This window comes from Ruditapes philippinarum, unplaced genomic scaffold, assembly GCF_026571515.1.
Source record: "Ruditapes philippinarum isolate M1 unplaced genomic scaffold, ASM2657151v2 ctg357_1_1_1_1, whole genome shotgun sequence".
In the NCBI taxonomy this organism is placed as follows: domain Eukaryota; kingdom Metazoa; phylum Mollusca; class Bivalvia; order Venerida; family Veneridae; genus Ruditapes; species Ruditapes philippinarum.
This window is the reverse complement of record NW_026862101.1, coordinates 388,380-404,142: the sequence shown is the minus strand read 5'-3', so window position 1 is coordinate 404,142 and position 15,763 is coordinate 388,380. Positions and strand designations below refer to the sequence as shown.

Below are 15,763 nucleotides of genomic sequence, written 5' to 3'. Positions count from 1 at the left end.
ATGTGAATTGAATGCAATATTACATATAGGAAGTGAAAATGTTCATGCAATATTAAAAGGAAATGGAATCATGCTATTATTTGCTTTGTTGACACGTATAATACAAACCTCCTAATTTCTGACTAAAAATCAAAAAAACTTTCGTATGAAGCCAGAAAAAATATATTGGACTGAATACATTTGAATATTTTTGAAGATTTATTACCTTTGATAAATTGACTTTTTTGTTTGTTATTATTCTGCTAATAAAAGAATATGTATAAACAGTTTTGTTATGACAGTTAAATCCAATTTGTCATATAATTTCACTTTAGTGTGGTAACAACCTCAATTACAACAAACAGGATCTATAAGTATATTTTAAGTTACTACTGTCCTTTAGTTCATGATGGGTCACTTAAAATTTTGTCAAGTGGTTCAACTAAGAAGTCTGATGATTATGTATTAAAAAAGAACTACTTTTAAATATAATTGGAGAAACATGCACAGCAAGTTTTTAGCTCACCTGAGCACGAAGTGCTCAAAGGTGAGCTTTTGTCATCACTCTGCGTCCGTCGTGCGTCGTGCGTCCTTCAAAAAATGGCGTCAAACTTTTCAAACAACATCTCCTCCTAAACTACATGGCCAATTGCAACCAAACTTTACAGAAATGATCCTTAAGTGGACCCCTTTCAAAGTTGTTCAAAAATTTAAATTCCATTAAAAACTCTGGTTGCCATGGCAACCAATAAGAAAAACTTAAAAAATCTTCTTCTAAAAAACCGTAAGAGCTAGAGCTTAGATATTTGGCATGAAACATCTTCTAATGAGTGCCTACCAAGTTTGTTCAAATCAAAGCCCTAGGGTCAAAATTGGCCCCGCCCCAGGGGGTCATTGATTTTCCCTATATGCATATAGTAAAAACTTAAAAAATCTTCTTTTAAAGAACTCAAAGAGCTAGAGCTAAGATATTTAGCATGAAACATGTTCTAATGGGTGTCTACCAAGTTTGTTCAAATAAAAGCCCTGGGGTCAAAATTGGCTCCGCCCCGGGGGTCATTGATTTTCCTTATATGTGTATAGCAAAAACTTAAAAAATCTTCTTTAAAAGAACCCAAATAGCTGGAGTTTTGCTATTAAGCATGAAACATCTTCTAGTGAGTGTCTACAAAGTTTGTTCAAATCAAAGCCCTAGGGTCAAAATTGGCCCCGCCCCGGGGGTCATTGATTTTCCTTATATGACTGTGTATAGTAAAAACTTAAAAAATCTTCTTTGAAAAAACCCAGATAGCTAGTGTTTAGATATAAAGCATGAAACATCTTCTAGTGAGTGTCTACCAAGTTTGTTCAAATAAAAGCCCTAGGGTCAAAATTGGCCCCGCCCCAGGGTGTCTTTGATTTTCCCTATTTGCATATAGTTAAAAATTAAAAAATCTTCTTTTAAAGAACCCAAAGAGCTAGAGCTAAGATATTTAGCATGAAACATCTTCTAATGAGTGTCTACAAAGTTTGTTCAAATAAAAGCCCTAGTGTCAAAATTGGCCCCGCCCCCGGGGGTCATTGATTTTCCCTATGTGCATATAGTAAAAACTTAAAAAATCTTCTTTTAAAGAACTCAAAGAGCTAGAGCTAAGAAATTTAGCATGAAACATGTTCTCATGGGTGTCTACCAAGTTTGTTCAAATAAAAGCCCTGGGGTCAAAATTGGTCCCGCTCCGGGGGTCATTCATTAGCTCGACTTTTTTTTTAGATATATACATATTATATATATACACATATATATTTAATATTTATATATATATATATATATATATATATAAATGTATATATATGATATATATATATGTATGTATGTATATGTATATATATATATGTATGTATATATATATATATATATATATATATATATTTGTATTTATATATATATATATTATATATATATATACATACATATATATATATATATATTATATATATATATATATATATATATATATATATATATATGCATGCATACATATACAACCAAGTTTGTTCAAATAAAAGCCCTGGGGTTTTAACTGGCCCCGCTCCAGGGGCCTATATACAGGTGAGCGACTTTGGGCCATCATGGCCCTCTTGTTTATTGAAAAGGTTCATTATCAAATCTGAGAAACAAGATGAGAACTTCAAGATAATGAGCTAACAGTTTATAGCTGACTGAAACTGCCTGGACATACAGTCTAGCAGAAGCTAAAGAACCTAAAGGTTCCAGCATTCCAGGCTCAATAAAAAGGAAAATAAAAACTTTAATAGATATATTTTATTTGTATGATTTGTAAATATTTCAAGCAGAATAAATTAACATATCAAATTATTGTATAAACTATATGAAAACATGTCAACATGACATGAAAGATAAAATTTCAATATAAGTAACAAACAGTACAGAAATAGACCTTATTTTTTGTGAAAACACCAAGTTGAGAAATGTTTGTGAGTAAAGAAATGTTTTTCATGGAGACAAAAACAAAAACTTCATGAATGATACAAGTCATCAAATTTCAATATATAAGAAACTAAAAATATGGCCATAGGACATGAAAGCCCCTACATTCCACTGTTTTGTCAAATCTATGGATGGACAGCAGTCCTAATGGTCAAGGACAAAAGATACCCAAATCACTATTTTGGCTAAAAAATAATGAAAGTAATATATTTAATTCTTTTATATCCCACATCTTTTAATCTTCCATTTGATCATGTTTTATATAACAGACATTTTATATAAAATTCTCTGTTTTACATAAAATTAAATCAATGGCAAATATATCTTCATCACATTAACACACAAATAGATTTGGCATTTAACCGTTAACCTGCTGATTTTCTTAAATTGATTTGCCCAGCTTCTATTTTTTGAACTGACCATCACACTTTGATGCAAAATTGAGGTTGTCCAATATCAGGCTAGGTTCTAAACTGTAGGCAAAGTCTTATCAATTTCTGTTCCAGCAGATTAAGGGTTAAAATTACAATATACATGTATATAAAAGTTTACAGTATCACAGGAGAACAAAAGTAACACAGGAGGACAAAAAGGTTCTCCAAAAACAAAATTGAGCAAAACAATAATCTTAACTTTTCCAAAACCCAACAAACAAATTATAACAACATTTTATCCTTAACACAACACACTGATGGGGAAAAAAACAAACAAACATTTAACATGCACACTTTTTATTGAAGTCAGGGGCAATAACTGTGGATCTATAATAAGTCGAATTTCATCTGTAATTTTAAACTATGGTTTTTATTTGGGCTGATCGAGAAATCTAAACTCTCCTTTGACCTTTTAACCTTGAATTTCACCTGAATTGATGTCATTGATTACATTTTTCACACACTGTTTTAAAGCATGCCTCCTGATTCATGCTATTTTTCGTGAATTTTTGAAAATGCATTTAAAAATGAAAAATTGTGAAATGAACAAAGAACGTATTTTACTAATAGCGAATGGTTTTTACAATTCACGTAAATGACCAAAAAGGGGGTAAAATTTTGCAAAAATAGCCTTTACTGCATTAGTCATGCAATTGAATAGTGATAAATACTGCAAAATCAGTTACGAATTGCACTAAATATGTAAATTATTACTTGAATCTTTTTAATTTTCTTAAAATCTTAGTACATTTTTCTAAAGTTTGACTTATGAAATATTTTGGATCATCAATTCATCTGGAGGCATGCAGCTTATAAAGTAATCTCTGAAGACCAAAAATGGGAAATAACGAGAAAAAAGAAAAGAAAACTAACAAAAAACAATAAAAGGTATTAAAAAAGATTAAAAGAAAACCATTGCTGTATCATACTTTGCACATTTTTGTCATGTGAACCAAAGCAAACTGTATTTTTTTAATTAATGATCGCATCCGTATCAGTGTGAAAGATTCTTTTATAATTTATTTCAATTTCACAAATAAATTTTCAAGGGGAGATAACCAATATCATGAATATATTTGAGTAAATCTGAAAACATACAAACAGGTACTGTGTTCTTAACATACGAAAGTATGTAATACCTTTGGAAAAAAAATGTAACAAATTTTGGTCTAGCTATCAAATAAAATATACATGTATATAGAAAAACCAACAAAAACAAGCACAAAACAAATCTAACAAGAAAATATAAATATGCATAAACATGCAGTATTGCACACACATTTATAAAGCATGGATAAATAAGCCTTAAAAAATTGTTCAATTTTATCCAATTTACTAAAATTTAAAATTCTGAGCAAAACATACAATAATTTGTTATTAAAATATGACTTTATAAGTTACAATTCAGTCAATATTTTACTTGGCCATAATGGCATGATTCACAGCCAATAATCTCTGCTTCTTATGCTGATTTTAATACATGCCTGTCAGATCATATATTTGTAGACAATCTCCCTAACCGGCTTTCCTGGATAACTAACCAGTGATGACTCATTTCTCCACAAGTGATTGACAACTGAACCCATACGATATCTGAAGCAGTGGTGAGAGACAAAATTTTATGACCATAAGACTCAAGGTTAACAAGATCAATTGTCACCGACAGTTACGCCTTTACCTAGAATCGTACTAGTGTCCCCTTGATAACTTATCTCATGCTCTCCCTATTGAGCTACGTGGACAGTCTTTACATAGATACATGTATGAAGAAATGCACCATTAATGTGTATGACATTTTGCATGATTCAGTACAAACACTTTAATATCAGATCAGATTGGTAAGAATTGTGGATTAAAACCCTTTTAGACAAAAAGTAGAAGAGTATACTTTCTATGTGGAGCATTTTGTCTTGGTCATGAGAGACTCATATTATAAATTAGACAACTTATTTAGCTACCTTTTTCTTTTAGACAAGAAAGCCATCCTATGCACAAAAAAAATCTAACATGCTAACTTTCAATTATAATTTTAACTTTTCTTCACCTTATCATGTCTACTTCTATTTCTTTCTTTTACGTTCTGGCATTTACTCCACGTACTCTCTGTAGCAAACTATGTACACTGTAATTTTGCACATTATTCATCTTTTTCCTTCTTTTTATTTCTAGATTTTACTCTCTTTACTGTTGTTTTAAGAGCTCTTAATTGTCCATGTCTTCGTAGAAACTGGTCCACGTCCTCTGCAGACGTCGGTTTTGAGTAATTTCTTCCGGCCAGGCGACTTTCTAAAAGCACACCTATATTTTCCTCTAAGATCATTGGACTAGTGGGTGAAACCATCGGTTCTAAGATAGGATAACCGTGTGGTCTCGCCCTACGTGGCAGTAAACGAGGATTGCAGCGCGCCTGAAACAGCTGGTCCTCGTGTAAATTATCAAGGCAGTAATCTATAAAGTCTTCCATTGTTTGTAACATGTTGCCATTCGCAAACTTTCTACGAGCTATTTCATGGCAAGCGTCAAGGAAACCACGGAAACCAAGTCCTGGAAATGAAACAAAATAAATCTTCATCATGTGAATGTAAAGGATAAAGGATTTCAAATCTAAGCATGATTAAAATCTAAAGAAAATGTTTATTAATTGATCATAACTTAAATGTGAATAATTAAAGTTTTAGTGTAAGAGTTTGCACTTTAACAAACATGTACTAAATATACTACATGCACTTTGCTCATCTTATGGTAAAATATTTTCATTGCAGATATTTATAGAAATCATGGCAATTCCTATTGAATAAATAAAATATGATGTTGGGAAATTGCATTCCCTATTAATGAACAAGTCAATTCTGTCCTTTCTTAAACATTTATGACTGCCATTTCTTTAATGACCTATGTTTATCTAGAGTGTGTAGAGTTTAAAAAGTAACATATCCCCTCTGTGTGTACTCAAAAGATGTTTTTTACAGCAATTATCAATATTTACAAATGTCAATCTGAGCATAAAATATCTTTAAAAATTAATATAGTCACTAAGCTTCTGTCAAGAAATAACATTGTCATAACATTAAGGCAATAAGTTTTTGAAACTCATTAACAAATTTTTTTTTTGAAGTCCCAACAGGGTAAACCTGGTGATTCATAGACATAATAAGTTTAACAAATTAGGAGTTGTCAATATAATACAAATTTAAAAGTGTTATAATGTTAAAGATTTTGATTATTTCATAGAACTCATAAAATCACCATCACAATTATTATAACACAGAAAATGATAGGGGTTATATTTATAATACATAGATAACAAATATCACTGCTGAAAAATTACTGCTGATCAAAGATTACTGCTAACAAAGATTACAGCTGATAAGAAAGGTAAGTAATGCTGAAAATTATTATTGCTGATTACAAAGGTAAGTACTGCTGAAAATGATTACTGCTGATTACAAAGGTAAGTACTGCTGAAAATGATAACTGCTGATTACAAAGGTAAGTACTGCTGAAAATGATTATTGCTGATTACAAAGGTAAGTACTGCTGAAAATGATTATTGCTGATATCACAGGTAACTACTGCTGAAAATGATTATTGCTGATAACAAAGGTAACTACTGCTTACAAAGGTTACAAATGCTTACATAGAATACTGCTGATTAAACATAATTACTAACAAAAATCACTGCTGCTTGGACAAAGACAACTGAAGACAAATGATATAGATTTATACTGATACAGACTATGCCCGACTATAAGAAACCTGCTTAGACAAACAATACTGCCAACAAATAACAACAAACTACAGATTCCAAAATTTTGTAATCTGTTTTTTACAGTATACTACAAGAAGTATATATGTGATATAAAAATAAATATATGTATATTTTGTGGGGTTTGTTAAGCTGGGGTTAGAAAAAAGCAAAGCATGCACACCAGGTTTACCAGTGGTTCGCTCCGGATTCACATGCTCCCATTTCCTCTGCATGTCTATAAATAGAATATCTATGGTAGCATTTGTAATGCCCTTCTTATTCAAACGGCATTTCCTGAAAAAAAAAATAAAACAACATGAATAAAAACAAACATTTCCAAAGCATCTGTATAAGGATGCATTCAAATGTATCAAAGTAAAGTCATGCACAGGTTTTCTTTTGGTTAAGGTAGGATTTACTTTATGAAAGTGTTACAAAACATAAACAGCACCTGGGTATTAAACTAATTCATAAGACACACGTAACATGAAATTTATCATTTTTATAAATATTTTTTTTAGATTTAATACATTTTTTAGAAACTGTGGACTTTTTCTAAAGTTAAGTTTTCTTGAACTATTTTGTTTCATCTTTACAATCATGGTAATGCTGGTCTCTAAAGTAATCTAAAGTGTCTTACCTAGAGAATGTGCGGAATCCTGTAGGTCCGAGCCTCTGTGTAGCCCTCACTCCAAGTGATACCATAAACACCTCTGCCAACTTTTCATAAATTCTTAAACTGTAAAAATAGAATACAAAGGTTGTTAAAGCAACATTAATTAGTCCCATCTAAAAGTGTAAAAGGTTAGTGCACAGGTAAAAGTCAAAATAACATTATATCTTTTTCATAATTATGTTTTACTTTGCAAAAATAATCAATTAAATCCACATAACCCACAGACATTTTAGTTATTAATGTCGTCGACATAACCCACAGACATTTTAGTTATTAATGTTGTTTGGAATGTATAGGCCCGTTAATTTCAATTTTTTAAAAGACTGGGTCAGACATTTTATAATTTAGGTAGAATTATAGTTTATGATCATTATAATGACAGTTTATCCTAAACATTTTTCATTACAAATCACTAATTGGTAAACCACCATATAATTATCATAGTCTCTTGAAATATATTACTAACTTGACAGCAAAAAATGAGCATCATGTCATTTCAACTTTGGTAAATTGTGTTCTTAATAGTCGGTACTGTTCTTTTTAGCCTTTAAAACTGCAGAATTAGTGTAATGGATTTGCCCATGTCTAAATTTGAAAGTCACCATTCAATGTTTATGGGATTTCAATATAAAAGTACAATAATTGAGCTACCAACAGTATAGAGCCCAGTAAGACTTCATGGATATGCAGGCCGGCCTGGCTCTATACTGTTGGGAAAGGCTAATCATTGATCATAATGACTTTTGAGGCACGCAGTTACTCACCAGTATGCAGACTGACTATTCTGGTAATTACTTAGTTTGAGCCTGACAGAAGGATAGATGGATGGGCAAGTGCAAATCTTTATCCCCCCAGAGTAGTGGAGGCATATAAAGTAGTTAATCAAGGTTGCACTTACTGTTCAAATTTCTTTGCGAGTGGATCAGGGTACAACTCTTTGAGACAACTCACGTAAGGTTCCGAGTCAATTTCTTCTTCACTGTTACTACTCTCCTCCGTACCTCTGTCGTTATGGCAACCATCACCTTGACCAATCATATAATCGCTATCTTTATTATCACTATATCGCATATCATTATTTATTTCATTACCAGTATTATCTATATCTTGATCATACTGATTACCAGTAGAAGTTTTATTTCCAATATTACTTTTTGAATACATTTCTTTCGTATGACTATTTTCGTGGTCTATTAAGTTCTCACGTGTCAATCTTTCCACGGTCACATTTTCATCATCTTCTATTCTATCAATAAAATCTGTTCGTTCACCGTAACCAAACGTCAAACTATCCATTTCATCGTTTTTTAAACTGTTTTGATTCTGATCTTTATTGAAATAATCGTTCTCGTTACGATTCGTAAACACATTATGAACACTCGGCAACAGGAATGAACTTTCCCGATTTAATTTCTTTGGCGGGTCATCGTCTTCCTGAGATTTTATAATGACGATACTACTGCGTGGGTGCTGCGTTTCAACATGAATCACACCGTCACGTTCGTGTTGAACCGGAGGTCGACTAGCTTCCTCCTCTTTACGCTTTCGATCATCTTCGTCACGTTTCTGTCTACGACGTTCTCGCCTCGCCCTTCTTCGTTTCTGACTGAAAAAATACAATTTGTATCAATAAGACAATTTTTATGAATGTGAATCTTAGATAGACACAAGATTTCCATTTCTTCAAATTTGGCTCTTTAACCCCAACTAACTTGTCGTGAAAATAAAATAATATGAAACTATAAGCAAGAAAACTTAACAAATTAACATAAGTTTGAAATAAGCACACATAATACAAAGTTATACTGTGTAAATAATAAGAATATTGAAGAATTAACATATGAAAATCATCTACAGTACTTAAAACAAAAAGTCAAGCTAAACTTGTACTGATGTTACATCACTGACTGAATTCTACATTTACTGTTAAATACATTTATATTTCGAAGAAAAACTTAAAGCATTTGAAAGCTATTTTTTACCAACATTATAATTATCTAGGAAATTTTTTTAACCTAAATTTGAAGGGTTATTAAAAGGAGGATTTGACCAACAAAATTTGACAGGGATTTTGAAAACCAGCACTTTAATTGATTTTTTACTAACATCACTTTGGGGAGATTAGTTTAATACCAAGTTTTTTTCTTGTAGGAATTTGTCCATCAACAATGAAAGGGATTTTGAAAACCAACATTTGAATGGAATTTTGTTTACCAAAATTTAAAAGGAATTTGGAAAAACAATATTTAATAAGGTTTTTTTTGCCCACAGACATTTCAAGGGAACTTTGCCTATATATGTTGGAAGAGTTTTTGTCCATAAACATTTTAAGGGAATTTATTCCAAAACATTTCAAGGACAAAATTTGCTCCCAAATGTTTGAAGGGGGTTTTATTAATCTTTACTCACTTTATCAAAGAAATAATACTAGACAGAATTTTGTCTCTTTACAGTATAACTAATGAATTCAGAAAAGCTAATAGTGATTTTAATGTAACTAGTATAAGCTGTGAAAAAAAAAGCAATGATTTTTTTGAAAAATAGATTTAATAAGACTTTTTTTTTTAATTTTTCAAGCATTTTTTTTTACAGATTTTGCTAATTGCTTGCTTTAAAGAATGAATTTGTTTTCAGAAAAATAATTATGCATCATGCCAGAGGTAAGATTTTGGGAATATTAATGTAATGTTTTACAATGGGTGAAAAAGCATGGGATGGAATAGAATAAACAAGCAAATTCGTTGAATTTATATCCCCCGCTGAGTACTGGTTATTATTAACACAACAACTGAAGAGATAAGGCTTTATTTATATATTAATCATGGCATAAACTGTAATATGCTTTGAACTTGAAGCCTTGTACCTTCAAACAAGAAGAATTTTTAAGTTTTCACTATATACATATAAGGAAAATCTATGACCCCCTGGAGTGGGGCCAATTTTGACCCCAGGGCTAAAATTTGAACAATTTTGGTAGAGGACCTATATCCAGACGAAAATACCCAGGTGCACAACTACACATACTGATCAACATTCCTGTAAAGTTTCATGACTCTAGGTCAAATACTTTTTGAGTTACATGCCACACAAGTTGAAAATGACAAAATTTTACTAAGTCAAGGGCAATAACTCTAAAAATACTAAAAATATCCAGACGAAAATACCCAGGTGCACAACTACACATACTGATCAACATTCCTGTTAAGTTTCATGACTCTAGGTCAAATACTTTTTGAGTTACATGAGACACAAGTTGAAAATGACAAAATTTTACTAAGTCAAGGGCAATAACTCTAAAACAACTAAAAATATCCAGACGAAAATACCCAGGTGCACAACTACACATACTGATCAACATTTCTGTAAAGTTTCATGACTCTAGGTCAAATACTTTTTGAATTACATGCGACACAAGTTGAAAATTACAAAATTTTACTAAGTCAAGGGCAATAACTCTAAAAATACTAAAAATATCTAGACAAAAATACCCAGGTGCACAACTTCACATGCTGATCAACATTCCCATAAAGTTTCGTTGAATTCCAGCCATCAGTTGCAGAGAACTACTCCGGAAACGAAATTCTAAGTCAAGGGCAATAACTCTAAAAATACTAAAAATATCCAGACGAAAATACCCAGGTGCACAACTTCACATGCTGATCAACATTCCCATAAAGTTTCGTTGAATTCCAGCCATTAGTTGCAGAGAACTACTCCGGAAACGAAATTCGGACGGACGGATGGACGGACGGAAGGAAGGACGGACGGACGGACAACGCCAAAACTATATCCCCCTCCCGATTCCATCGGCGGGGGATAACAATGCTACAAGCTGGCAGTAAGTCATGTTTGTTATATATAGACTGGATCATTCTTATATATCATAATTATCTGAGTCTACAAAAAGCTTGCACATTTTACCGAAAACTAAATTATTCTTAAGAAGCGTTGTGCATAATGCATCTACCTAAGATTTGTGTACAAGAAGCATTGGTTTACAAGACATAAAATAATAAAAATATACCTCATTTTCTTTTTCCTGTCATAATATTTATGAATAAAATTTAAAATCTTATGAAAGAAATAGTACTTAAAAAAGCTAAGACGTCTTTAGATATAATTTAATAAATATGTGAAGAAAAAAAAATGTGAATAAAAAAACATTTTCCGTCTTTGAATTTTCATGGTCTTAATATGTAAAACCCTAATTTTCATGCATAATATATAGGGCATTATCAGCTGGAATTTTACATAGTTTTTTCTATTATTACATTTAAACTCTCTGAAGTCCTCACTCAGAGACAAAAAATAACTAAAAATCGTCATAACAAGCACTAGAAAACCAAATCGCTATGATCAAATAATTATATTAAATACATTATTATTAAATATCATAAAAAGTCGCGACCATCACCACACATCCATTTCTAAAAGAAAAAGAAATCTCCACTGAAATAGCCTGAAAAAAGTGTTAATATCGGGGAAAATTTCTATCTATTGTTAAACAAAACTTAAAATCTGTTCCAAAACAACTGTAATAGAATCTGGTTCTAATTTAAGACAGCATTGTTAGAAAGGAGAATGTCTGGGTTTGCAGTAGATAATGGATATTTAATACTTTGATACTGTTTTTAATAAATCATGCATCCTATTGAAAAGTTCATTCTCAGCACCTGGTTACAAGAACCCTGATTATCATGCAGGACTCTTTTTTGAGAAACCTCCCTTTGACTGTAAGTACCCCCATTTGTATGCAGAATGCTTTTAGGGAGAGCTATGTTTTTGCTATTTTTATTGAAATTTTCTTCTTGACAAGATGATAAAACAAAATCAAAAATTCTAAAAATATCCTTCTACATTTAAGGGAGAAACGTAAGGTCAATCATTGCAAGAAATTGCAAAGTTAAAGCAAGATTATCCAGAACAAGAGCTGTCGGTAGGACAGCAACGCTCGACTATTCTTAGTGCTTGATAGTAAAAAAAATGCTTGATAGAGTTACCTCCTCCTGTCTACAGGTTGGGGTCATGATGGTGAACAAGTGTGCAAAGTTTCAAAGCCATATGTCAATGAACTCTGAAAATATTTGAACTATCACAAAAACTTTAACGTAAATTCTAAGTCGAAAAAGGGGCATAATTCTGTCAAAATGCTTGATAGAGTTACCTCCTCCTGTCTACAGGTTGGGGTCATGATGGTGAGCAAGTGTGCAAAGTTTCAAAGCCATATGTCTATGGACTTTGAAAATATTTGAACTATTACAAAAACTTTAACGTAAATTCTAAGTCGAAAAAGGGGCATAATTCTGTCAAAATGCTTGATAGAGTTACCTCCTCCTGTCTACAGGTTGGGGTCATGATGGTGAACAAGTGTGCAAAGTTTCAAAGCCATATGTCAATGGACTTTGAAAATATTTTAACTATTACAAAAACTTTAACGTAAATTCTAAGTCGAAAAAGGGGCATAATTCTGTCAAAATGCTTGATAGAGTTACCTCCTCCTGTCTACAGGTTGGGGTCATGATGGTGAACAAGTGTGCAAAGTTTCAAAGCCATATGTCAATGGACTTTGAAAATATTTTAACTATTACAAAAACTTTAACGTAAATTCTAAGTCGAAAAAGGGGCATAATTCTGTCAAAATGCTTGATAGACTTACCTCCTCCTGTCTACAGGTTGGGGTCATGATGGTGAACAAGTGTGCAAAGTTTCAAAGCCATATGTCAATGGACTTTGAAAATATTTTAACTATTACAAAAACTTTAACATAAGTGGTTACGCCGACGCCGACGCTCAGGTGACTGCAATAGCTCTACTTATTCTTATCGAATAGTCGAGCTAAAAATGATTTGCAAAATAAAAATAATAGAAAAAATTACCAAGGGGAAAAGTCTGTGGTAAAAAATGCACAAGGAATGAAGCTTCAAAAACTGCTGTTTTATCATAATGAGCAAAGAAATTGTGCAAAAGGTATCAGTGAAAATAGATTAAACTGTGACATTTCACCAATTAGAAGATGATACAGAATGATGTAAGCAAAGTTGGCTTTATATAACCTTTCTCTCAGTACTCTTTCTGAGTAGCCTCCCTTTGATTGTTTTGAGCAGTTCTACATTAACTTTCATTCAGCACACTCTTTGAGTAACCTCCCTTTGATTGTTTTAAGAGCAGTTCCCTGTAACCTTTAATTCAGCACACTCTTTGAATAACCTCCCTTTGATTATTTTATGAGCAGTTCCCTATAACCTTTCATTCAGCACACTTTTTGAGTAACCTCCCTTTGATTGTTTTTAGCAGTTCCCTATAAAATTTCATTCAGCACACTTTTTGAGTAACCTCCCTTTAATTGTTTTAAGCAGTTCCCTATAAAATTTCATTCAGCACACTTTTTGAGTAACCTCCCTTTGATTGTTTTTAGCAGTTCCCTATAAAATTTCATTCAGCACACTTTTTGAGTAACCTCCCTTTAATTGTTTTAAGCAGTTCCCTATAAAATTTCATTTAGCACACTTTTTGAGTGACCTCCCTTTGATTGTAAGTACCCCATTTGAATGCAGAATGCTTTTAAGGAGAGTATTATGTACTGATTGAATAGCAAACTTGTTGCATAGATAAATTTAAGATGTCACCAACAGGCTCAAGGTGAAAACAGAATAAGAACATAAGATATGTCCTAATTAATCAACATAATGACTGTAAAACTTCAAAAGACTAAAAAAACAAATTTGTTACACCGTCTCCAAGTTTCAAAATAATTTCTGAGAAACAATTGAATGTCTCTCAACTGCTGCACAATAATCAACAATGCTATAATTAGGACCTTTAACTAATTAATAAATCTAAACATATATACAAATGATATTTCTACCTAATGGGAGTAATGCCTGGTCTTACCAAATGAAAGATGTTGCTTTAAAAAATTATGAACGACAAATGATAAAGGCACTGATGCATAAAGAAACAACGAAAAACATAAGAACCTAGAAAAGAAATAAGATTTGAGATTTCAAAGTTGCATTTCCATCAAAATTAATATCCAATAATACACTGCAACCAAAGTCTAAGATGATTATCCTCTCTAACAGTGCTGAAAATATCTGGCTAAATAAACTACCCAATTCACTTTCTTTTTAATTACAGCTGCTGTTGATGTAAATAAATATAGAAACAAATGTGTGACTTCCAAAAATATTGTCTTAAATTTACATTTCATTCTTCTTATTATACAAAAGGCAAGAGCTTGACATTCTATTTTTAGCTTACTGATTTTTTTAAAATGGACTTGACCGACTTCCATTTTTGGAACTGTCCATTTTCAAGTTTGAGGATATATAGGTGTAATTTCAACAGTTAGAGAGAAAACAGTATTGAGTCTGGTTAGACCTCAAGGATGTGATGACTGGCCTATACTTCTATACTGGTGGCAAAGTCTAATAATTACTTTCAGTTCCAGCCAGGTTATAAGGTTTAAAAGAGGTCAGGAACAAAATTAACCATAAACTTGCCTTGATTTTTTAAGACAGTTTTCACATTTTATGTATGATAAGAATCATTTTCCTTTTGCTGATTTTGCAACCACATTTCTACATTTCTTAAGGGAAGCCTGTTTACAAGTTTGATTGTAAACTATATACCTTAGTTTTAATAACTTCATTTAAGGAAATATTCACCTAGTAGTTAATCATTGGTCAGAAGTTTAAAGTGCAGACTATATATTATTATTAATTAATACATTTGTAACTGAGTTGGGGGCATTACAAAGAAAAACGACAATCCATAAATTTGGTGAAGCAGAAAAAAACTTATAACATTTAAACATATGGGATTAAACACACCTTTTTGTAATCTTATGTACAAATAATATTTTTTTTCCTGAATAAAGGTTTGAAATAAACTTGGGATTATTTATTTAGCCAGTGGAGGAATCTATAGACTTAACCTAAGCTTTAGTGTCAATCTATGAATTACCGTTCTGACGCGAATGATTTACACGTCTCCCCATGAACCACCTCTCTGAAACTGCGTGGAAAAACTATCATTAATCTAAATACAGAAATTTTTAACGGAAAATTCACCATTCTGTTAAGAAATGGATCTTAATTATGTTTAAGCTTTTAAAGTATATTACCCAAACAATCCAACATTCAAATGTGATGGCTTAATACTTATAATTAAAGGCCTGATTAAGGAAAAATGCCCTGAAATGAATACAAACCAAAACAAGCTTTGCTTGCTTGTTGTTTATAATTATGCTGGCAGGAATCTTTGAATTAAAGGAACTCCACTGAGGTCCAAAAGTCTAAAAACATATAATTTGAATTTCTTACTTTGATTGGCTGGGCACTTAAAATATAAAGATTTGCAAAAGATTATTAAGAAATATACCCAGAAATATATTGAAAATTGTATTTTTTTGTTATTCTTAGTCTGATTTGAGTGAA

At 31.7% G+C, this 15,763-nt stretch overlaps 2 protein-coding genes across 5 annotated transcripts in view; one reads left to right on the top strand and one right to left on the bottom strand.

Moving 5' to 3' along the window:
* LOC132717934 (uncharacterized) overlaps positions 1 to 15,763 on the top strand; it is a 317,198-nt gene that overhangs the window by 61,563 nt on the left and 239,872 nt on the right. The window lies entirely within an intron of this gene.
* LOC132717929 (tubulin polyglutamylase TTLL11-like) overlaps positions 2,441 to 15,763 on the bottom strand; it is a 39,427-nt gene continuing 26,104 nt past the window's right edge. Inside the window, exons 5-9 of one of the 4 annotated variants that reach the window (XM_060701515.1) lie at positions 15,291 to 15,341; positions 8,224 to 8,931; positions 7,290 to 7,388; positions 6,831 to 6,943; positions 2,441 to 5,445 (exon numbers count right to left, since the gene is read on the bottom strand). In XM_060701515.1, the coding sequence (XP_060557498.1) occupies positions 5,039 to 5,445; positions 6,831 to 6,943; positions 7,290 to 7,388; positions 8,224 to 8,931; positions 15,291 to 15,341 (1,378 nt within the window). In that variant the 3' untranslated portion in view covers positions 2,441 to 5,038. Of the gene's footprint in view, positions 5,446 to 6,830; positions 6,944 to 7,289; positions 7,389 to 8,223; positions 8,932 to 11,349; positions 11,365 to 15,290; positions 15,342 to 15,763 lie in introns of all 4 variants that reach the window. The other 3 variants (XM_060701517.1, XM_060701516.1, XM_060701518.1) reach the window with 3 other exon arrangements.